General features: G+C 40.7%; 1 protein-coding gene across 2 annotated transcripts in view; it reads left to right on the top strand.

The window, feature by feature from the left end:
* Positions 1–469: 469 nt before the first annotated feature.
* Positions 470–24,319, top strand: part of si:dkeyp-97b10.3 (NACHT, LRR and PYD domains-containing protein 1a allele 5) — a 42,788-nt gene continuing 18,938 nt past the window's right edge. Inside the window, exons 1-9 of one of the 2 annotated variants that reach the window (XM_056267977.1) lie at positions 470–640; positions 12,759–12,790; positions 14,137–14,169; positions 14,801–14,869; positions 16,307–16,342; positions 16,440–16,483; positions 17,793–17,845; positions 18,701–18,918; positions 19,069–19,319. In XM_056267977.1, the coding sequence (XP_056123952.1) occupies positions 591–640; positions 12,759–12,790; positions 14,137–14,169; positions 14,801–14,869; positions 16,307–16,342; positions 16,440–16,483; positions 17,793–17,845; positions 18,701–18,918; positions 19,069–19,319 (786 nt within the window). In that variant the 5' untranslated portion in view covers positions 470–590. Of the gene's footprint in view, positions 641–12,758; positions 12,791–14,136; positions 14,170–14,800; positions 14,870–16,306; positions 16,343–16,439; positions 16,484–17,792; positions 17,846–18,700; positions 18,919–19,065; positions 19,320–24,319 lie in introns of both variants that reach the window. The other variant, XM_056267976.1, reaches the window with a different exon arrangement.

Below are 24,319 nucleotides of genomic sequence, written 5' to 3'. Positions count from 1 at the left end.
AATTTTTTATTTGTTCTTTTTCAATTACTGAGTGTTTACGCAGGATGAGGCTTGACTTCTAAACTAGGCTTGACTTCTAAACATTTGACTTCTAAACTAGCAACCAGCCAGAACACTGTACCAACTGAAACCATCCTAGCAACGTTCATCTGTTGCAGACAATGGTGGGCAAACTATATAGTTTGAGAGACAATGCGTACAAAAACATAAACAGCCCAATATTGTACTACCAAGACCTTCACTGGCCCCCAGGGGTCTGTTGTTAGACCCACATGGTTTTGCATAACCCACATAATTCCTTTTAAAATAATTATTTAATTTGCATATTAAACAATTTTGTTTATTATTTAAGCTGCCTTTATTGTCTTCCATAATGGACATCTGCTGTAAACAAGCTTAGTTCCCGCCACTTCCTGCTGCTGCCAGTCGCGGAAACAAACACCAGTGAGTGAGTGTGTGTGTGAGTGAGTGAGTGAGTGAGTGTATGTGTGGATGGGCTCAGCATTGACTGGGTTTATAGTTTCTTATCTGCAAATATCACGTCACGGAAACATTTGGCGCGCGAACCAACAGCTTTCGGCGTGCGAATAATGGTCGCGCACATGGCACATTATGGAGAAACTACACAACTGAACGATGGGTGAGTGTCGATGTCGAACTGCTGTACATCATCATCTGAGCAGAGCTCGTGCTGCTGCTGCACGCGCTGGACGTAAACAAAGAGCGCGCGCCGTCGCGCAAAACTGAAAGTACCACAGTTATAACAGTGCAGTTACGGGGAATTAATGATTCAGGATTCAGCAGATCACAGTCATATTATGAATTTTATTTCTCCGATAAACACTCTGAAAGGACCAATGCACTGATCTGCACGAGCGACTCTCGTCACGGACATCATCAGCATCCGCCATATAGGCGATCTATTTGTGTTTCAAATAATAAGCTGGAAAGTTCGGGATGTTCAAGTCAAATCGTGCTTATGTAGGAAGCGAGGCGAACCTCTGGATGCGAATGTGTCAGTATAGTAGTAGTATAGTATAGTAGCCTACTATGGAAAAGGCTCGATCATGAATATTAATAATTCGACGTCGGTTGGCCAACTGGTAACGTTACCTGATTGGATCAAAGGCGTTTACAGTTTGCTTTATGAATATTTAAGATTATAAGAAGAACTCGTGGCCAGGGGTCTGGGTCTCTAAACAAAGTTGAACAGTTACAACAAAATTTGTATTGAAATCTTAATTTTTTTTATTAAGTTCTGTCCATTCATTTAAAGTCCATTCAACCAAACGATTAATGCTTCCAAAAGTGAATGAAAAACTTATTGTTAAAGCGGTTAATCCAAGTCTTCTGAAGACACAAGGTCGCTTCATATGATGAACAGGTTTATTTTAAGGTTTTATTTACATATAAACATACATGAGCTCATCAAACATGGTGAACAGAAGTGACGCGTGTGATCAAACATGGGTTCTTTAGGACTGGATGATGGATCCCTGATCCTCCCACACGGATCTGCGTGTTTACAGAAGGAATGACACCTATGAATGTCTTTTATTGACCAGTCAATGCGTTTCTTCCTGATTTAAGCACACTAAACACTGCTCTTCAGTAGGGTAACTGCAGATATTCAACAATAACCATTTAACCTAATAACCTCTCGTTCCCTATCAACGGCCTTCTGAGATAAGCTCAGATAAAGAGCGGCACAAAACCAATTACACACTTCCCATACGCAGAATGATGCACTTCAGTTCAGTGTAATCTGAGCCCTGGGATCCTCGCTCCACATTCACGAGTTTATAACCGAAAGATGTGGAATATTGCGGGTGAAACGTCTACTTTGTGGTATAACAACACCTCATTCATAAATGAACCTGTGGATCGTAATGGGAACACCGCTCACAACAGGCCATTGGAAGTCCCACACTGATGTCCTGAAGAAAGAGCATTTGAGCTGTTGTTTGTTAGATGACTGAAGCGCAGCACACCATCAGGACACCGAGGTCTGGGTTATGGTGATCCGATTAAGTGATCCAGTTGTTTCCTCCTGGTACAGACCCTTTTCACTGACTGCGATTATGTGTTTCCACAGTTATTAGCATCGTTAATCTAGCAAAAGGTTCATTTAAAAAAATTAATGCACCGGTTCAGGGAGTGACGACACATTTGACATCTTTCTCTCTTCTGACCAATGTAATCAATCCCTTGATTTTCTTTTCTTGTATAAAGTCATAGAACTATCACTATCATGGATTTCGGATTTGCTATCGAAGCAAATGAGAATGCAAATATAATATTTGTTGTAATTGTACATTTAAGTACTGAATATTATTAATTAACTAAATGTACTTACTATAGGGTTAGGAGGAGTAGGACGAGGGTTTGGTTTAGGGTTAATTGCGTGTAGATATGCACGATTTATAGTTATTACTACAGTAACTACATGTAACAATGACACTTAAACAAAGTGTTACCTATAGAAGTTTACTGAACTATGATGACTTCTGCTTCTGAGAACCCTGCAAATGTGAAAGGCTCCATTAACATGCGCCGCCTCTGACCATTGAGTGGGTGAGGATGTTGCGTGGCTTGTGAGTGAATGAAAAGGATACGGAGGGCAACTGTGCATCTGATTGTAGTTCATGCAGAGAAGTTTGAATCCCATGCTCCGCACAGCACCTTTCATAAGGATGGTCATGTGTTCGGTGAGTGGGCGGAGCTTCACTGCGGTCCGGACACATTCAGGACTGATAGCGTTCCCACCGGTGTTGTAGTCGAGTCACCAACTGTCGAGTCCGAGTCGAGTCTCGAGTCCCAGTGTTCGAGTCCGAGTCCAAAAAGAAGAGTCCAAGTCGAGTCACCATTACCTGAGTTCAAGTCCGAGTCGAGTCTCGAGTCCCGTGTTCGAGTCCGAGTCGAAATTATATACACTTAAGCCAAATCAAGCAACATTTTTCAGGCACTCTTTCTTGCAGCTAGAAATGTGTATGATAGCCTATCTCACTAGAATTGCCTTTGACCTTATCAAATCATTGTCAAATAGCTGTGGCACGATTATTTATTTAATTGTTTAAATGCATTTTTGGATGATCAGTCAACTGGAATGGATAAAGAAAACAAAAAAGAAAGCCTAATTGGACAGAGGAGGAGAAATGCATTCTTCTTGACGAATATGGTAAAAGAAAAACAATTTTGAAATTTTGAAAAGTAAACTAAATCCCAATGTAACTGCGGCAAAAAAACAGAAAATGCAGTGCTATAAGCAGTTGTAACTCCGCAGGAAAAGAGTGGTTGCGATGTGTGACATAGTCAAGGTCGCCGTCTAGTTTGTTGGCTAAAATAAACATAATTGTGTTATTGTATGATAAGCGGAATTAAGCGCTGAGCGCGTCTGATTTTGGCTCAGTGCAGCCATAGCACGAAAGCAGTTTAAATCTGGTACCTTTAAATGTCACGTCACTGTACATTCGCTCCTTAGTGGTCAGCTCAGCTGCTGCAAAGCGTGCCAAAATCGAAATTGCTGATTAGATGTAGAGGAACTTATTGAGGGTTAAATGAGTGTTGCGTTATCTCTCACGAGAATGCGGCGTAAAGTGAGTGACGTCAGTGAGTGTGTTGTCAAGCAAGGAGAGCGAGCGGTAGCAGTTTCTGTGAAGGAAAAAATAGATCACGGCCGGTCTTGGACCCCGAAACAGGAAAAGTGTAACATCTTATATCATTTTTTTTATAACCTATTTAGTCAGAAACAATGTCATTCATTTGATGAATGCTCAAGTCCGATTTTATATATTCTCGAGTCCGAGTCCAAGTATAGTCATCAGTCCGCAAGTCCGAGTCGAGTCACGAGTCCAGAGAATGGAGTCTTGAGTCGGACTCGAGTCCGAGTCCAGGACTCGAGTACTCCATCACTGGTTCCCACTGCATATGTGAAGACGTCGTTTTTAAAGACCTCTGTTTGGGGTTTCAGTGATCCGATCACCAAGAGCTTTAGACTCCTGTATTTCATGAGTTCACCTGCATTCAGGATTAAAGTGCTAAACAGTTCTGGATTGCTGTCTTTCCTTGCAGAAGGGATTCAGTCCTGATGTTCGGCCTGAGTGCCAAACTGACCCTTTGGATTATGGTAGGTATTGGATAAAATGGGGAAGATTAGCAAAGAGGAAGACTTGGGATGAGGGAGGGATGTTGTCACTGGGGCCTGATGAGATGAAATCCATGAACAGTCAGAAACAGGACCTTATCAGAACATTTGTGTTTGTGCTGAAATGAAAGGCACTGTTTTAAATGTTTTTTTTTCAAGAGTGCATGTGTGCTTTTCTGAATCACGTATTGTTTCTGATGTTATTGTTGAGTTCGTTCAGGCAGTGAAGTGTCAAATGTCAGTGGTGTGCGGTTTGTTCCTCTAGCCCGAGGTCAGAGTGTGCAAACAGATATAAAGCCGCCCACAGAGCTGCTGACACGCTTCATGAAGCTCGCTGCTGCTTGCACTTTAAATGACAGATTGTTGGCATAATCTGGTCCTTTCACTGTTATTTTTAGTGTGAATCATCATAATTGACCAGGACATGATTTGAGCGTGCAGGAGTGTTTGTGTGGACTGGAGGTAGGCCTGCTTCAGGGAGTGGTGCAGTGAGAATATGAGATGCTGCTTCTCCATGGTTTCCTGTGATAGCATCTCATGTGACAGGCTGGGCGTGTCTAGAGAATTTGCAATGGGTTGGCAGTCAGTCACTGCCTCAAAACATGGTGAATGCAAGTGACCAACATGAGCTGAACTCATAGGGTGGCCATTTCCATAACACCAAAAAGGAGGACACTTTGCGGCATTTAGTGAGGCAAGACCAATTGCATAGGACTCTGGTGTACTCGCAACTACAATACAATTGATACATGGTATCATGATACAGTGATTCTGAAATAGCTTAGGCTACTCTATTCATTGCCAGACAATTTGATCTACGATATATCTTGATGTAGACCTATGTGTAACAGAAGTGTTTGCTCACAGTTTGTATTTACATTGTGATTTGTTTCAAAAACTGACCACTGAGATTAACCTGTCTTGCAAAGTGCACAGTGCCAGAAAACATAACATTTCTGGACTTGTGGAAATAACAGAAATACATAAACAAATAGTGAATGAGAAAAATATTAATACACATTTCAGTTCTTAACAAAGAAGTTTCCCTTGACTACTAACGTCCACTTCACAGCGACACAGTGTGCAAAGTCCACGAAAACCGTCTCTACTGACTTTTGATATAAATTCGTGCTCTTTTGTCCATTCCGGATTAAATGAGGTCTGACGTTTCGGCATGTTAATGTTATGATATGATGTAGCCAGCACGCGGAGGCTTGATTGCGTTTTCAACCAATGATATATCAGATATTTATTTGACACCGCTTTCAGACAATCATTTGTTTGACCAGAGGTCTTATGGGATTAGACGCTATGCTGCTGCGTCCCAATAAAGATTCTATAGCAGGTTTTTTTAGGCCGATTCAGCGCAACTCCTAAAAGGAGGACAAATGAGTGTCCGGCTTGAGGCTGCGCCGGACGCCAGACAGGGGGCTTAAAATCCGGACTGTCCGGACAAAATCCGGACGTATGGCCACCCTATGAAATCATGGTGAAAACTAATGCAACACTAGTAAGAAGTGCTAACCTGCCATTGTTATATTAGGGTCCTATTTAAGACTTTGATTGAGTGATTTTTACAGGTTTTTTTTACGATCGCTATAACAATTTTTTCAAAACTTTTAACAATTTTCCTAAACTCTTAACACACCTACAACACACAATTGGCAAAACGGTTAATTTCATGCTCAAAATCACACATTGTAAACTAAACTCCAACACTAATTTTCAAAATACAACAAATCACGATCACATTACACTATGGGCCAGATTTACTAACAGCTTGCGTCAGCGCAAACCCTCTTTTGGCGTTAAACAACTACTGTCAAATTAGTGCTGACAAGCCGTGGACACAGTTGTTTTTGCCGCTGACCTTATTGCATATGCATTCGTAGGAGTTTCCCTTTCAGACGCAACATTTATGAGAGGAGACTATTTAAATGAATCACGCTAGGTGATTTACTAAGGTTTGTGCTCATCAATCTACTGGTGTTTGTGCCATTATTTACCACCCAAAAAAAGCACATTTTAAACCAGGTACTACCTGGTAGATTGCATTGGTCATAATAGAAATTATCTGTCTGCGTCTGTGTTATACAAATAATGAATGACCCATCTCAAGGTAGCTTTATAGAATGTATGGTTTTTGAAAGAAAGAAGACAGAGACAGAATTGCTGCAGTAAAGGCTTTATTTGCAACTGCAACATAACAAAAAGATGCAATATAGCTGCCGTTTATTATGCGAAAATACAAAATATACGAACAGAAAAAGCCATAGAATAAAAAAAAAGATCTGCCCGGTCTTTTGCATTTGGCCACATGTTCTCATCCACATCACACCCAGTGGTGTAGTGCAGTAGTCCATAGTGTTAATTTTACCAGCCATTTTTAAATTTAGTTTCAGTTTTAGTCCAGTTTCAGCATCGCTTGTTAGTTTTTATCACATTTAGTCGACATCATCCCATTTTTATTTAGTCTAGTTTTAGTCGACTATAAGTCGAGCATTTTAGTCTTTATTTTAGTCCAAGAAAACATAATTTTATTCGTTTAGTTTTAGTCAACAAAAACTGTCAACATTTTAGTCTAGTTTTAGTCAGGACATCATTTTAACCTTTTACTTTTTTTGTCAGCAGATAATATTTAACATTTCCTAAAATTATTTCACATTTCAACATTTTCTCTCATCTTTTTGATAAAAAAACACAATTTTAAGGAACACATGCAGACATGGAAGATGTTCTGACAATATTTGCATATTTATTTTGAACATTAAGGTTCAAAGACACAAACACAAATGCTTGCATTAAAACAAATAAAATAGCCGAGGAAACAAATAAATAAAATAAAGTGTCTTATGAACTTAACACAAGTGCTGGCTGTTTAAAGCTAGTTCACATAGAATACTGCTAAGTTCTGCTAAATGTCTTTGTGGTGAACTGCGACATGTCTCTTCAGGTTTGTTGTGTTTTTTCCACCATGTGGCCACATTCCTTCCCTTCGACTAAAATCAAGCATTTGGTTTTGTTCTCCACTTCAATGAAGCGAAAATGTGTCCATATATCACGTCTCCTCTTTCTCCCGAGCCCCGTGCAAAGCATGTTTTACTTTTAACCTGTCGCCGCCTCGCCGTGAATCCAGCTCCTGTCTGCTCCATGTGTTGTGTAGGCTACTCTGTGCCCGGCCCGCCCGCTCCAGGTTTGAAAGTGGGTGTGTGGCGGAAGAGCTGACGAGGAGGAGGCGGAGGAGGAGACAGGATTTGACAAAACCATATCATATAATAATATGTAATTTTCGTCTCGTCTTTGTTCGTGAACTAAAATGTCCATTGATTTTAGCCCAGTCTTTTATTTACCGAACTGCATTTTCGTCTCGTCTTTATTAGTCTACGAAAATTATTTCTGATTTACTCCCAGTTATTGTTTATTAGTGGGGATTTTAGTCTCGTCTCGTCTAGTTTTCGTTCGGTGAAAAATGTGCGTTGACGAAAATATTTTCGTTTAGTTTTCGTTAACGAAATTAACACTAGTAGTCCAATTCTTTTTCAGTCGGCATTGCGTATACCCACTTCTAAATCCCCTCTGATGCGCATCATTTAGTTGCTAATCCAATCTCGTGAATAAAAAACACCCAGTCAGGGTCGTACCCCTAATATTAACTCTAATTTGTTGCTGCAATGATTCTCCCATCGCGACGATAACTGACCTCGTCTGATCTGCTTCAGCACTCAAACACCCGCTCGTCAATGTCTAAATGTTTGAGCCCAATCAAAGCATGCGGGATTTTAGTTCACAGAAGCGCGAGCCGAGCGCGAATCCCAACGCGACGCTTCACTTCAGTTAACGATCATACAGTGCGAGATAAGATGCAAGTAGCTAAAATAAACTGCTGTTTTTCGATAGAAGTTTTAAATGACCGACAGAAATAATCAGTTTGATCAAAGACAGTGGAAATTATAAGCTCAATTTAACAACACAAAGCACCCTATTACATATATTGCCATTATTATTGTATTATATTTGTATAACGTTCGAGTTCGACTTTTCACTGTTTGTATCACTCCGCTTGTCTGTGTTTGCACAACTTGCATCATTAAGCCAGAAGGCGGCGACAAGTGACTGTCTTTATGAGTGAGCAATTGAACCATTAATTAAATGAACAGATTAGTCCAAAAACATTGATTCATTTAGGAAAGAAAAAGTAGCTGAAACTGGAACTGATTCTCAAGTTTAAGAATCTGATCAAATACTTCATGCTTTTAAAGCTACTGTTGTCCATTTTTTGGCCATCAAAACACCTTAAAATGCTCATGTCGAGATCAGGAAAATCTAAATTTTCTCGGGGGGCCTTGCCCCCGAACCCCCCTAGCAATATCATTTATTGGACCTGGGTATTTAGAAAACCCTATGTACGGCCCTGATATGCAAGAATACTAGTGATTCTAAATGTTCTATTGTATTCATTATATTCTATATTCTACAGTCTTGCATATTCAATACTAATGCAAGACTAGTCTTACGTCACTGTTTATAACAAAGAGCGTTCATCCTTTGCTGGGACGCTTAAAAAAATATTGGGGGCATAAATTAAGAGTATACCCACTTCTCCAGGCACCACTACATCACTGATCACACCTGATATCTTCTCTGGCAAGGCATCTTGGGAAGAATCTTTTGGCATGCCTTATCCCCCCCCCCCCCCGGCAGTGTTCAGCTGTGATGTCTTGGCATGCAGCATCCATTGCATCCAGGAGAGGCATTTGGTCCTGTGGACGATGGTCAAAAACCTTCCATCTCCAGGCTGAGAAAAACTCCTCAATGGGGTTGAGGAAAGGGGAGTAAGGAGCAAGGACAAGGGACATCATCCTCGGATGGGCGTCAAAACAGGCTGTGACTAAACGGGAATGGTGGAATGCCACATTGTCCCATGTGATCACATATATTGGCAAGTGGTCTCCCACCTGTCCCCTTTCTACCTCTGGCACCAGTCTTTCATGCAGTTCTTCTAAAAACAGGAGAAGGCGGTCAGTGTTGTAAGGTCCAATCTCACATTTATGCAGGAGTGCACCGTTGTTGGTGCACATGGTGATGTTGGCTCCTCTCTGGCCCGACATGGTAACTGTGGCCCTTTAGCCAATTATGTTTCTTCTGCCCCGATGCCTTTTCACCAAGTTGAAGCCAGCCTCTTCAACGTAGATCATTTCATGCGGGACTTGATCGGCCTCCAACTCAACAACTCTCTGAAAGTAATCAGACACAGTGTGTGTAAACGCTTTGCTGTATACTTACTTTATTTCCTACTACAGGATCAACATTATAATATGTGTAAAAACTGAGAGGATGGAATGAGAAGTTTTCTTGTCTTCCTCTCATGCTGTTGAAAGGAGTTAAGTACAGTAACCAGTGTAAGTAAGTGTGACTAAACCTCGAGTGGATCCTCAAACGGTCTGCAAAACCTCATACAGCAGCTCCACCCACCTAATCGTGAAAGTCTTGCACACATTTTGGGGACTGTCTCTGCTTGTTAGCAGTGCAAGGGTAAATAAAAAACTAGTTATTTGATTAAGTACAGTGTTTTCTTTATTCAAAACATATGTGTAAGGCTAATGTTTTATGTATTTGAGGAGCGTAGAAGAGTGTGTTGGTCTGGGATCTAGTCATTGCCAATAAAGCCTGTTCGTAACACTTTATCTTTTATAACACAAGCTTTTTGCCAAATATATTAAACGACAGTAATAACTGAGTGCCCACAAATAGATGCAATAACCTTTGTAACCTGTAAGTTGATGAAAACTTAATGCAACCGTTCTAATGACGGACAAAACACAAATATCGGACATTCGCTGGTGAAAAACCTTGTGACTCCATTTGAGCTTCATTTTGGGAAAATGTTAATAATATAATGACACATGCAAGTGTCTGACCATAAAGCCTAACCCATTACTAACTTTGACAACAAGGTGTACTAGAAAATATATATATTTTAAATTTCCTGAATAGAAGTGGTTCTACACTAACCTGCAATTTTTTGCTGGTTTCAAAACACACCACGCTTGATATAACCTGCCATATTAACATATCCTCGGATAAACTCCTGCGATCCAACAGTTAAAGCCAGGACATTGCCTTGCGACTTACATAGGATGAACTGAGAGCTGAGTGCAGTCTTTTCACTCACATTATATCATGCGGTGACGTCACATTTTCTTTGGCATTTGCATTTGAATTCATGATTGGTTGACTGTCAAATAAACAGAATGATAAAATAACGTTATTAACCAGTTAATGGTAACTTTAAATAAGTGTAAACTTGATTTAGTTTTGTTCCTGTTAAAATTTCGTTAGTTTCCAGTTTTTGTTTTCGTTCCTTGAACCGGTTCGGAGCTCTGTATGGAACATTTAAGCATGAAAACCTGTTCTAGTAGAGCCCAAAAACAACTACAATACTTTGTAAAAGGTCATAAAAAAATGTATGGTCATGGATCATTGGGACTTTGTTTATTGAGATTTCTTTTGTTAGTAGATGCAGTCATTATACACTCTTGGGCAAAAAAACTAAAATGGGCCAAGCACAAAATGGCTAAACCCTAAGCTTTTAATTTGTTAACCACAAATTTTTTGTCTGCAAATTAGCAAATATTTTAAGCAAATGCACTACTTGAAACCATTGCAGTCTCAGAAAAGCATCAAAGAAAGAATTAAGTTTTTGGCAGAATATTTTAAGTTGTGTATGGAGTGATGAATCACAATAAAAAACACGAGTTGCATGGTGATGCTCCAGAGCGGCATCTTCACAAATCTGCTGAAAAATATAATAATAAATGCTTCTCTACCCCACTGTCTTTATCACTGTGAAAAGTCCTTTGGAGAATGGCTCACTTCACACAAATGAAAATTTGTTATCAAAAGAGGAATGAGATGTTATTTTTTCTCCTGCTCGCACTGCAAAGACAAGCAAGAAGTGGCTTGAGAACAAGTCCATCAGGTTCATGTTTTGGCCTGATCAGAGTCCAGATTTGAACCCTATAGTAAATATTTTGTCTCATATTAAACTCAAACAAACTGGGAGAATTTTTTCACTGTGTTTCAACAGTTTGAAGCCATTAACATTGAGTGGAACAACACTAACTCTTGTTCCAAGGTGATGGCATCCACTATCTAGTGGGCCAACCTCTGTTTGGAGACAGCCTTTACCCTTCTGCTGACCTCCAAAGGAGACGAAGAGCTGCTCTGAGCTTCTGAAGCTCTTGCAAGTTCACCACCAGTCCCAAAAGGAGTTAAACATGCCACCGAGGTAAACATGACGCCACTGAACCTGGGGGATGCCTGGTGAACTGAATGTGTGTGTGGGTTGGGGGTATGTTAGTGCTGGGGTCCAACCCGGGAAGCACAGCGTCCCGGAGTAGACGCAGTGAGTTGTAGTGCACTTACTTGGCTCCGTGGGTCCCGTGAGGGACTGAGCAGGGAGGCGTGAGGAGCGGACGCTGATGCTTACTGTGGCAAAATATGAACAAAATGAGTAATGTTGGTCGTATTTATACCCGTATGTCCGGGTAGGTGTGACTCGGCATGTAAATCTCACTGGCCAATGTTCATTGGCTCGTTTTGTAACCACTTGGAGGTGATTGGTCTCCCAGGCGAGACCCCATGACGTCAGTCCGACTTAAAGCGGTCATGAACTGGCTTTTTAAAAAAATATATATTGTTGTCTGAGGTCAACTTATGACGTTCGCTTGGTTTTTACATTCAAAAACATCAAAATGAATAAGTAATAGGCTATTTTCTACCCTAGTTTTGAGCCTAGCTCAAAAACGCTCGGTTTTTATGGGCGTCTCGCATTGAAGACTTGGAAGTTAAAGCCCACTGCTGTGAGTGGATAACAGTTTTGCATATTATAATGAGTTTCGTGTAATGCGCGAATCGGTGGGCGGGGCTAAACCGGCCGTGTTGAAGTAGGCGTTGATCTTCTTCTGCGGGGGTGGTGTTTTATCCTCTTTTTCGTCATAGTTCCCCACTTTGAAAAACGAGTCGTTTGCTGAGCCTGGTGTCAATAAAAGCTTTTATTGGACTAACAAGGACGTTTTCAGTTCTGAAACTTACAGGATATTCTTATAATATGATGACCTCTTAGATGTCAAAAGCTCAAGGAAAATTTGATTTCTCAGTTCATCACCCCTTTAACTGAATGGGAACTGGAGTTAAAACACAATATTCTAAAGAAGCTTTCTCTGGAGTATAAGGTCTATAGAGTGACTGTCAATGTTGTTCAGGTGTCATGTTACAGTCAGAGTCACGCGCTCGCTTCATCAACAGTGTTTACATAACATTGCAAGCAAATGGCATGATGTGACTATAGTTTAGTCTATAGTTTTGTCATGTCACGTCATGCCATTTGCTTGCAAAGTCTTCACAGAAACTGTTTGACCTTTCAGGACACCAATGTACGAGCTAATTGGAAAGTCAAGATTGTAGCTTCCCACTGGAAGCAAAGTTATTGCTAAATTTACTTTCTTTCTTTACCCCACTGCATTTCTTAAATATCTAAATTGAAACAAGATGTTTTAGCAAGTAAGTTTATGAACTCTTTGATATTCACATATAGTTTAATTGTTCTTTTCAGGAATGGAGACGTTTCGCCATCAGACCTGAAGGGTGAGTCAATGTGTTCAGCATCCCAACTCAAATCAGATTCACTAAATTAAGCTTGAACAGAGAGAAGGACATGGCCAGTAAACATGAGTTTAAAACAGTGTAAACATGTCTGTATAGCACGTTCTCCAGTAGAGGTCATCATAACCTTGCATATGCATGCCCTCCATCACCTATGCTGCAGTGTCATTCAGATACTATTGTACTTTTAAATAAAGAGGTTTAATAATAGTTAACTTTTTTTTTTTTTTTTTTTTGGATTTATGTGTTTTTGTCATTTTTATTATTTTGTATAAAAATGTGTTTATATATATAGATTTTATTTCAGTTTAGTTTTAGTTATTTAAGTATATTAAGTTAAACTAAATGAAAATGTGAAATATTGCAATTTCAGTTCGGTTAACGTTTATTTTATTTCAAGTGAGGAAAATGTTTGGTTTTAGTTTGCTAACAATTGTATGTTTATATTAGAGGGAACTTATTCAACTGGTTATAACCATCATTTGTTAGTGTTGATAGAGCCTCCTAACTCTCCCTTTGTGCATCTTTTCTAATCCTTTCCAAATAACTATTACAAATAACCAAAAGTGTGGCACTTTATCTGTTAGTGGCAGATAGGGTTTGCGAGGATAGTAAACGCAGAGCACCTGAATGAATCAGCGCTGTGAACGTGAAGTCACTTTTATCTAGATTACTTCACTTTATCTTTATGGATGAATGAATGAAGGTGATGTTGCTCACACATATAGACTGTATTCAGCTGAACTGGTTTAACCATTACCCTTGCTCTGTTTTTTTATTTTTTGAATTAAATTATTTTACAAAGTTGTTAATTATCTTCATTCACCATATCATTTAACAATCACATGTAGAGTTGCAGTTTTGTAAATAGAAGCAGCTCTATTTACAAGTCAAAACACTAAAAGTCAAAGTAGCGCAAGAGTCAGGAAGGCAAACACATGTGAGGAGTAGAGCTCAACGTAACACCAACAACAGGATCAACTTCAGAAAACACGCACACACACACACACACACACACACACACACACACACACACACACACACACACACACGCACAGGTGCTAACCATCACAACAGGAAACAGGAAGACCAGCCACAATAGTAAGAGTCACAGGGAAAGAAAAAAATACAAACAGTGACCTCAAGTGGTCACAAAAAGGACCATAATTACACCGTAAAGTACATTTAGTGTGATTGCTGTTTGATTTCTATTTTTCTCTTTAAAAGTTCTCTTCTGAATGAATGATTAATGCTGTTGCTGTTTGATCTGTAAAGATTAAGACATTAGTTCATCAAGCTTGTTATGTTCCTGTTTTCTGTTTAAACAGATGAACCTGCTGAAAGCTCTCACAGCAGTTCAGGTATGTCAGTTCATTTAAACTCAAATCTGCTTCTCAATTTTCACAATAATCAAAGAGTACCATATGAAGAATCAATGGACTGTAAATATTCCCTGCATATGACAGGTTTCACAAATAAATAACTTTTTGTTCCAGCATGTATGTCTTGTGCAGAAACACACTAAAAACACACGAATCAGTGCATTGCTGGAACAAGTATACACACCTTTTGTATTTACCTGGGTTTCTGCAATAAATCAACTCAAGTCACATGACACAAAAATGATACGTTTTGATACCATGTTAAACAATGCCTGTGCAGGGTGGAAAAAATGATGTGAACCCTTGGATTTTGTGTGTATTTAGTGCTCGACCCTCGTTCAGCAACAATAACCTCTACAAAACATTTCATGTAATTGTGTTCAGAACTGGAGGAAATTTGCAAACTTTGACACACATATATGACTTGTATTTTGTTGTGGATCAGAAGAGCAGCTGTTAGTTAGAGTTCACAGACTGCTCCAATCTCATTTATTCTTCTGCTGCACAACACACCATATGAAGAGGAGAGCTTCACTGAGTTGAGCTTGGGAGGTGAGAGTTTTTCTCAAAGACACATGTATCACACGATATTGTGCATGTGTGTGTTCAGATAATACCTCAGCTGAGGAGAGCTCAGAGGAAGAGGAGGCCCATGAAGAGGAAGAGGAAGGAGATTCAGGTTGAGATTTGCTCTCTTTATATAATCTTTTCTGATACTTTTTATACCTTTATCTCCTTAAAACATGAATATTGTACACTATATGAACAAAGGTATGGGGACACACCGCTTAATTCTTGAATTCAGGTGTTTCAGTGAAACCCATTGGCACAGGCGTATAAAATCAAGCACCTAGTCATGCTTGCTTACAGACATTTGTGAAGGGTCGTTCTGAAGAGCTCAGTGAATTCAAGTGTGGGACTGTGATAGGATGCCACCTTTGCAGTAAGTCAGATTGTGAAATTTCATCCCTGTTAGATATCCCACGCTCAACTGTAAGTAGTGTTATTGGAAAGTTGAAGCGTTTCGGAACAGCAGAAACTCAATTCAAAGTCAGAAGATCATGTAAAGTCACAGAGCGAACCGGTCACTGAGTACTGAGGCGTAAAAGTCCCCAACGCTCTGCTGAGGAGTTACACACTTCCACTGGCATTGATATCAGCACAGAAACTGTGCGGCGGGAGCTTCACGGAGTGGGTTTCCATGGCCGAGCAGCTGCATTCAAGCCTCACATCAGCGCCTACAATATCAAGTGTGTAAAGCACACTGTCACTGGACTCTAGAGCAGTGAAACCTGCCGAATCACGCTTCTCTGTGTCTGATGGGCGAGTCTGGGTTTGGCAGATGCCAGGAGAACGTCACCTGCCTGACTGTGAGGTTTGGTGGTTATGGTGTAGGGCTGTCTTTCAGGGGTTGGACTAAGCCTCGGGAAATATTGATGCTTCCGCATACCAAGACATTTTGTTCAATGCGATGCTTCCAACATTGTGGGAAGGCCTTTTCTATTCCAACATGAGTGTCCCCATTGCACAAGGCAAGGTCCATAAAGATAAGGATGGATGAGTGTGGTGTGGATGAACTCGACTGGCCCGCACACAGAGCCCTGACCTTGACCCCATCCCAGAGATTGACCTTCTCGTCTTTCTCGCTCTACTGGATAAATGGGCAAAAATGCCTACAGAAACTCCAACATCTTGAGGAAAGCCTTCCCAGAAGAGTGGAAGCTTTTATAGCTGCAAAGAGGGATCGACTCCATATTAATGTCTATGTATTTCAAATGAGATGTCATTACAGTCCCTGTTGGTGTACTGGGCAGGTCTCCCAATACTTTTGTACATATAGTGTATGTAAATAGTAGTGTACTGTTTATAAAGCCTGAGTGCTTGTAAAGTACCTCGCTATTTTAAAGCAGATGAAGTGCTCTAAAAACAGTGCTAAAGCCTAATATATAGCAATAAATAATCACAGTAATGGACACCAAGAGATTTTATTGTAATGACTTGTTTTATTGTGAGATAAAAATTAAATGTGAAGCTTTCAGGGCTCTTATAACTGGTCCAGTTTTTCACACCTTGAGTGAAAGATCAATCTTAATGATGGAATATCATGCTTTTTCAGACTCCAACACGAGATCCGGTGTAGAAAAACCCAGCGGTAATGATACTTCTCTCTGTTTTCAACATGTTTCAGATGTTTACAGCGTGTGCGTTTGTTGAGTCATATAGTGTGTTTCTCTCCCATAATGCCTCAGATGAGCAGCTTCAGCCGTGCTGTGAGAAGTGCAGAGCACTAAAGGTCAGTCTGTCTCTGAACACTGATAACATCAGCCCAACATTAACATTTCCTGATAATTTACTCTCCTCCACGTTATCCAAGATGTTCACGTCTTTCTTTCTTCAGTCGAAAATGAAGGTTTTTGAGGAAAATATTCCATATAGTGACTTCAATGGCGTCCAACGGGTCGAAGGTCCAGATGTGAGTTTCAGTGCAGCTTCAAAGTCTCGACACGATCCAGCCGAGGAATAAGAGTCTGATCTAGAGAAACCAGCGCACATTTATAACAAAATACACAATTATATACTTTATAACCACTAATGCGTTGTTGAAAATCCGGTTCGCGTACCCCGAAGTGATAAAATAAAATTCTGTATCAAATTTATAGGCAAGACAAGTAGTTTGTTTAGGCATGGTTTGTAGGGAAATTACAAACCTGCGCACACATATTCAAACGAATATAACTATAGAATCAATTTTGAATGCGCATGTGAACGCCATCCGTTCACAGGTTCGCGTTTAGAGAGAACGCCGTCGTCTTAGCGGCCCCTAATGTAATAACAAATGATCATTTTGCTGGAAGTGAATCATTCAAAACCAACTTTAGCTGGAAATAACATTGTTCAAAATCGCTATAAAGCCAAAACAATCTCTGCTACCGTAAATTGTATGTTTATCTCTGTAAAGCTGCTTTGAAACAATCTCCATTGTTAAAAGCGCTATATAAATGAAGATGACTTGACCTGACTTGACTAATGCTGGTCTTGCACTAGCTGTGATGCGACACACATCACGCAATCAGGTTGAAAGTACAGACCTAGTGTTTACAAAGCGGACATGCAAAGACTAAAGCAAAATCCATTTACAATCAAAATAATTCAATAAAAGGTAAAACAACTATCGTCGGATGATTTTGAATGACGCAATGACGGAGTGATGAAAACGTGACACAAATGAAAACTTAGCTTTTCTTTGTTTACTCTGGACATTCATCTAAACACAGCATCTAAACACACACACACACTCATCACAGTAGTAATATTTAAACATTTTAATCCAATTCAAGCACATTATTTCGCCAACCATTTTAAATATAGCAAATATATGTATATTTAAATGTATTTATACATTTCAAGCAATTTAATCTCTTGTCTGTTTAGAAGAGCTTGAGCTGCTATTGTCTGGTTTCATTGTGCAATAATGAGCACTAATATATATATATATATACAAAATCACTGTAGGCTAAGCTTTGAAAACTGTCTGTTTGATTGACAGATTAACTACTGGTGATGAATTTAATGCCGACATGCAACTGTTTTTTCCCTCACAGAATCCCAAATACGAGCTCGTCTCCCCCAGGAAAATGTCCAAAGAACGGCTCCTGTAAGTTCCTCTGTTCCAGATTTACTCAGTGTTGTTGCAGTATGGTGATCAGTCACATCTGACTCAGAAGTCACGTCCCCTTGCTTTATGACTCCTTTTTCTAAATGACCAGTGCTGAACTTGAACACGCCAGGTTTATAAGAATCCGGGATAATATGAGAATGGTCAAATGTGTCATTTTATTCTTTCTATTCCCCAGTGAATAATACATGAAGAAAGCCGAGGTTCATAGAGCAACATGTGAACTAAGTTTTTAAAAGAATTGAATGCATCTTTGCTGAATAAAATGATTAATTTCTAAAAAAAAAAAAAAAAAAATGTTACTGACCCCAAACTTTTGAATAGCACTGTGTGTGAAAACAGAAAAAAAGCATTTATACCAGTATTGAAATGTGAAATGTTAAACCTTTTTAGATGCACCGCATCCAAAATAAAAGTTTGTTTATGTAATATATGTGTGTGTACTGTGTATAATTACACACATATGCATGTATATATTTATGAAAAATGTAAATTTATATTTCTAAATAAAATATTTATATATAATATAAATTATGTATAAATATATTCCATATATACATGCAAATATTTCTTAAATATATACAGTACATGCATATAGTGTGTATTTATATATACAAAATAATTAAACAGTACACACACATATATTACGTAAACAAACTTTTATTTTGGATGCGATTAATCGCGATTGATCATTCTACATTGAATTGTGATAAAAGGATCCTGAGAACTGCATAGGCTGTAAACTAAACGAAACACGAGTGAACACTACATGAGGAAACGCTGCCACGGACTTCCCATTGCTCTCCCAGTGATGTTCATGTTGTTCTGCTGTAGGCTAAAGCTGGATGCCGAGGGTGTGTATGAGTGTTCAGACACTGGGCTGGTGTTCGAGGTCTCCCAGCGCGTCAACATCACATACTGCGTTCTCTCCTGGAGCAAGTTTAGCACATACTTGACCGGATCATGGAAATTTGCCGGACCCATTTTTGATGTGGAATGCGATCCATCCATTCTCAAATCCGTCCAGTTCCCACACTCACTGTGTCTGGCAGGTACAGAGATATCAAGTCAAGTCAGCTTTATTTATATGGACTAATGCGGGGTGAAAGTGCTCTTTGAATAGTTTTGACATGATGGAAAAATGTTTCTTTGTAACCATTCTCCTGGTCTCTTCCTGTATATGCGTCCGCCGCTCTCAGCAGATAAAGACAACGAGGTGAAGTTCAGCGTGCTCCATGTGAAGAACAGCCGTGGTCAGATCGAGCCCTCGGCCGATCACTCCGGGAGTCACGTCAAATGGACCGTGTCTTCACTTTCACCCGTGGGTCCCATTGTTCAGACGTCTAAGTCAGCAGAGCATCATGGGGTCGTGCAGGTGTTCAAAGAGGTGGGCCATGAAAACTCCTTCTCCTTCAGAGTTTACCTGGCTGGAAACAACTGCTCTGACATCAAGGTGAGGAAACTAAAGCGCTTCTGCTTTCACAAAAATATGACGAGTCCATCGGTGTTTACAGAACATGGCTGACTGGCCGTACTCTCGGTTACCCTGCGCTGTAACCTTTTGGTAATCTGCTATATTTAGATGTGATTGTAGGCTTAAACGAGAGCAAGGCGGTGCTGTGCACAGGGACTAGTGGCAGTCAGTAGGAGTGATGACATCACACCAGTTTCAGTTCTGCATCTCTGCCACTCTGTGATGTTTGGTTGAAGTGGGTGGCTTTGTGTTCATGTGTAATAGTTTCATCATCTAATAAATAATCCCTGCCCGAATTTCAGCATCGTGCTTTCAGCTTTCACAGTATCTGACACTTTCCATGACTAGGCTACAATATAGAGCTTGAATGAAACTCATGGAACTTATTTAAATATGAGGGAAGAACAAAACACTAAACTTAAGGCAAACTACAGTTACTGGTTTTATTTTACTATGCACAAATGCCTAGAATGCAAAGTTCTCTCTTGTTTTTGCATGTGTTCAGAATTTCAAAAAAATGATGTCCACTTAATTTGACAAATAAAGCAATTGACTAACTACGCAATATTGTTACAAAATATTTAACACATTTTTAATTATAAATGAATGAAGAGTTAAGATGTGAATTTTCCTAGGCTGGACATCACTTTTGGCCACTACTGTATATAATGTCACTTCCCAAGTGTCACAATTTAAGGACTGCACATTTTTTTATAGGTAGAAAACATCTCAAGTTGTGAGTACAGCCCAGTCCCCTGAGAAAGGGAACAAAACGCTGCGTCTTGGTGTTGATGCTATGGGGAATGCAATACCCACTATGCCATGCTGAAGAAAATTCCTGGCTTACTAGGCTGTATCATAGACTGAAAAAAACGATGGACGATCTTCCATTGGTCAGAAGTGAAGCCGCCAGTGTCCCGATATGGCGCTGACATCTTGGGGCTTGAGTCTGCGCGGAAGCGATCTCGGGACCAGACCTGCGCAGTCGTGAGCCGGAAGTAAAGCCGTGAAATCAAGGCCCCGCCCCCACTCTCGCTGAATCAATCGCAAGCACACACTCTGGCACTTTTTTTTAATTAATTATAGAAATTTAGATATTAAATTTAAAGCTCCAATCTCCTCAGTCCTCCGAAGATGCCGAAAAAAAGTCTGTTGGTGCTTCAGTGACTACTTCGCTCAGAGAACCTGTCAATCGCAGCTGTCAATACAACAATACAGATTGTTTTAAAGCAACTTACAGAGATAACAGGAAAATAATGCAAGTTTGTTTATAGAAGAAAATAGCATCACAGTCCAGCTTAAGTAAGTTCGGTTATGGTTAATTTTTGTTGTAAAAAAGTTATTAATTTAGTTCACCTATATATATATATACCTGCTCTGGAGAAAACCGTGATGTCATCATCCAGCTCAGTTCAGTTCAGTCTCATATAATGGTGTCAATGCAGGCAGATCAATAATATTGTTGAATATTAAATTAAATGTCCCCAACTAAGCAAGCCAAAAGCCAAAGGCGAAAAAGGCGACAGTGGCAAGGAACCAAAACTCCATCAGTGACAGAATGGAGAAAATTTACCTTGGGAGAACCCAGGCTCAGTCGCTCAGTTCTCTTCTGGCCAACGAACGAACAGTGTATGATTATGATTCAGGCAGCATTACAGGTCAGAAGTCAGATTGGATCAGAAAATTCAGAATATTATCCAGTTCCATCTGGTTGAAGATCAGAGTCATCACGCCGGTATGGAGACGGGTTTGTTGAGGATCAGTGCTGATGGCTGTCGTGTCGATAAGGCCTTCACAGGGGAGAGTCTAGTTGACACAATCTCTGCTGACACTTTAGGGATGCGTTGTGGTCGTGTCTAGGCGCAGGTCCACCATTTGATCTGGATACGGCCTGGATCCGGTTGACTACATCATGCGTTGTGGTCATGTCTAAGCGCCTCCATCTGATCTGGATACCGCCCGGATCCGGCTGATTACATCATTCGTTGTAGTCGTGTCTAAGAGCAGGTCCTCCATTAGATCTGGATATGGCTAGGATATGGTCCAGGTCCTCCATCAGATCTGGATACGGGCCGGATCCGGCTGACTACATCATGCGTTGTGGTCGTGTCTAGGAGCAGGTCCTCCATCTGATCTGGATACGGCCTGGATCCGGTTGACTACATCATGCGTTGTGGTCATGTCTAAGCGCCTCCATCTGATCTGGATACCGCCCGGATCCGGCTGATTACATCATTCGTTGTAGTCGTGTCTAAGAGCAGGTCCTCCATCAGATCTGGATACCGCCCGGATCCGGCTGACTACATCATGCGTTGTGGTCGTGTCTAAGCGCCTCCATCTGATCTGGATACCGCCCGGATCCGGCTGATTACATCATTCGTTGTAGTCGTGTCTAAGAGCAGGTCCTCCATTAGATCTGGATATGGCTAGGATATGGTCCAGGTCCTCCATCAGATCTGGATACGGGCCGGATCCGGCTGACTACATCATGCGTTGTGGTCGTGTCTAGGAGCAGGTCCTCCATCTGATCTGGATACGGCCTGGATCCGGTTGACTACATCATGCGTTGTGGTCATGTCTAAGCGCCTCCATCTGATCTGGATACCGCCCGGATCCGGCTGATTACATCATTCGTTGTAGTCGTGTCTAAGAGCAGGTCATCCATCAGATCTGGATACCGCCCGGATCCGGCTGACTACATCATGCGTTGTGGTCGTGTCTAAGCGCCTCCATCTGATCTGGATACCGCCCGGATCCGGCTGATTACATCATTCGTTGTAGTCGTGTCTAAGAGCAGGTCCTCCATCTTATCTGGATCCCGCCCGGATCCGGCTGACTACATGCGTTTTGGTCATGTCTAGGCTCAGGTCCACCATCTGATCTGGAAACAGCCAGACACTAAAGGAACATTCTCCATAACTTCTGACCTCAGATGAGGGAAGTCCAGGTTTAGACAGCCCCATTCTGGCCACCAGACAGCTAAAACCCCAGTAGCAAAGCTATAAGGGGAATACACAACACAGCATCAGCTAAGCTATGATAGGCCTGAGAGGCTCATAGGGAACAGTTTACCAAAGCATGCAATGCCAAACCTAGCAGTAATTACCTATAGCTACAACATTAGTATCTACATCCAAAGGGAAGCATATGTCCCAACCACAACAAAATCATAGAGCAAGGAGGTAACGACACCATGGACCAGGCTCTCTACCCCATGGGAATCTTAGGGGAACTTAAGCCCTACTTAAAACCCCAATAACAAAAAGTGGCACCTAAGGTGGAACTTTCTTACCCTGGCTCTTAGGACAACAACCAAGCTGCATGAATTTAAGTCTAAACTCAAAACTCATTTGTTTCAACAGTATTATCAGTCATGACATGTTTTTAAAAAAAATTCACAACTCTGTATTACAGTCATAATGTTAATTTAGGTACCATTATTCTTTTGCATCTTTACTTCAACTGCCCACCTTCCATGCTGTCAGTAAATAGGGTTGTTTTTTGTTTCTGTTTTTGTTTTGTCTGTATTCCAAATGTAATCCGATATGCACCTGCAATCGCTCATTTTCCTGGACTGGGCAAATATCTATTGTCCATTTATGTGTTAACTGATTGTTTGTTCTTTACTGTTTACTGTTATTGTGAAGCGTCCTTGAGCTTGGGAAAGGCGCTATATAAATTAAACTTATTATTATTATTATTAAGGTAATTGGTGCGATCCACCCATAATCCTTATTTCCAAGCTCATACCCTGACTAAGGTAAAGAGCACTCTAGAGACCAGTATGGCTAGCGATCCAATCCATAGCGCTATGCCAAGAAATAAAAAGAATCTCACTAAGAAGCTCACTTATCTGCATATACCAACCCTAAGGAGGTACTCGTCTAAACGGGAAGCTTTTATGCCTACTTAAAATTCCAAATAAATAAGGGCAGAAAAGATAAGAGAAGATATTTTCACTATTTTCTTCATTAGCTCTACCCTGAGAAAGAGTTCAGAAATTCAAGCAGAATAGGCAGTAACAGAAGGATGACAACAGTGGTCCATCTATCCCGATAGTCCACTCTCCAGTCAGGTGGAGGGGGTGGGATGTCCTTGGACATACAACCGTACTCCGACACATCAACTGAAAGTTTCTTGCCGAATATGAGAATGCGCCAGCATGCATTACATAATGAATGTAAAAGTGAGACAGGTGACAGAGAGAGTGGATTCCTCTGGCTTAACACCTCCAGCTATGCTGCAGGAATGGCCTGATAAAAGCGAGGGTTGCAATATCTCACCACGACCAACACATTCTCCATTCTCTGGACCTAAACCCCAGAGGAGCATGCTGAACAACAGCTTTGCTCTAGACCAGATAAGATGGCAGATCACATCATCTCACAGCGACTCACGCTGTTAAGGTTAGTCATTATGTTTTGCAAGCTGGCGCATTCTTTGTCAACGTTAATCCATACTCTGTGCCTAAGCTCTTGCAAAGCATAATAAATAAAGACAGCTGTGTGCAACTCTGTCCACCTCTTTAACCTCTCCATAGGAGAACTCCCGGAGTAGAATTTATGTCCCGAAAGCTGCTGACTGAGACCCTGGCTCTGTAATCTTCTCCAAGACCGCTTTACCGGCAGACTGAAAAGGCCAGAGTGTGAGATCAGAGCATCAAGGAGACATTTTTTGTCTTCTCCTTATCACAGATGCATCTCCCTGGCAACTATAGCAAGCAACTCTCTACACGCATATAGTTTGACTACATGGGAGAGACTATACGAGCTGCATACAGATTCCTTCATGATCCTCAACACCTCAATTTGGAGATCTAGGACGAATAAAAAGGCTCACAGACTTATATGCAGGACAGCGGAGGAGGATTATAAATTACACCCGCCTCAACTCTCTCTCTCCGTATCCAATTTCTCAAAACTAGACACGCCACATTATCATGCTCTCAGCCAGGTCGGAAGTGGCCACAGAGCGGCTCC

This window comes from Rhinichthys klamathensis, unplaced genomic scaffold (assembly GCF_029890125.1).
Source record: "Rhinichthys klamathensis goyatoka isolate OS25496 unplaced genomic scaffold, OSU_Roscu_1.1 h1tg000267l_1, whole genome shotgun sequence".
In the NCBI taxonomy this organism is placed as follows: domain Eukaryota; kingdom Metazoa; phylum Chordata; class Actinopteri; order Cypriniformes; family Leuciscidae; genus Rhinichthys; species Rhinichthys klamathensis.
Note: the sequence above shows the minus strand (reverse complement) of the source record. Positions and strands in the feature narration are given on the sequence as shown.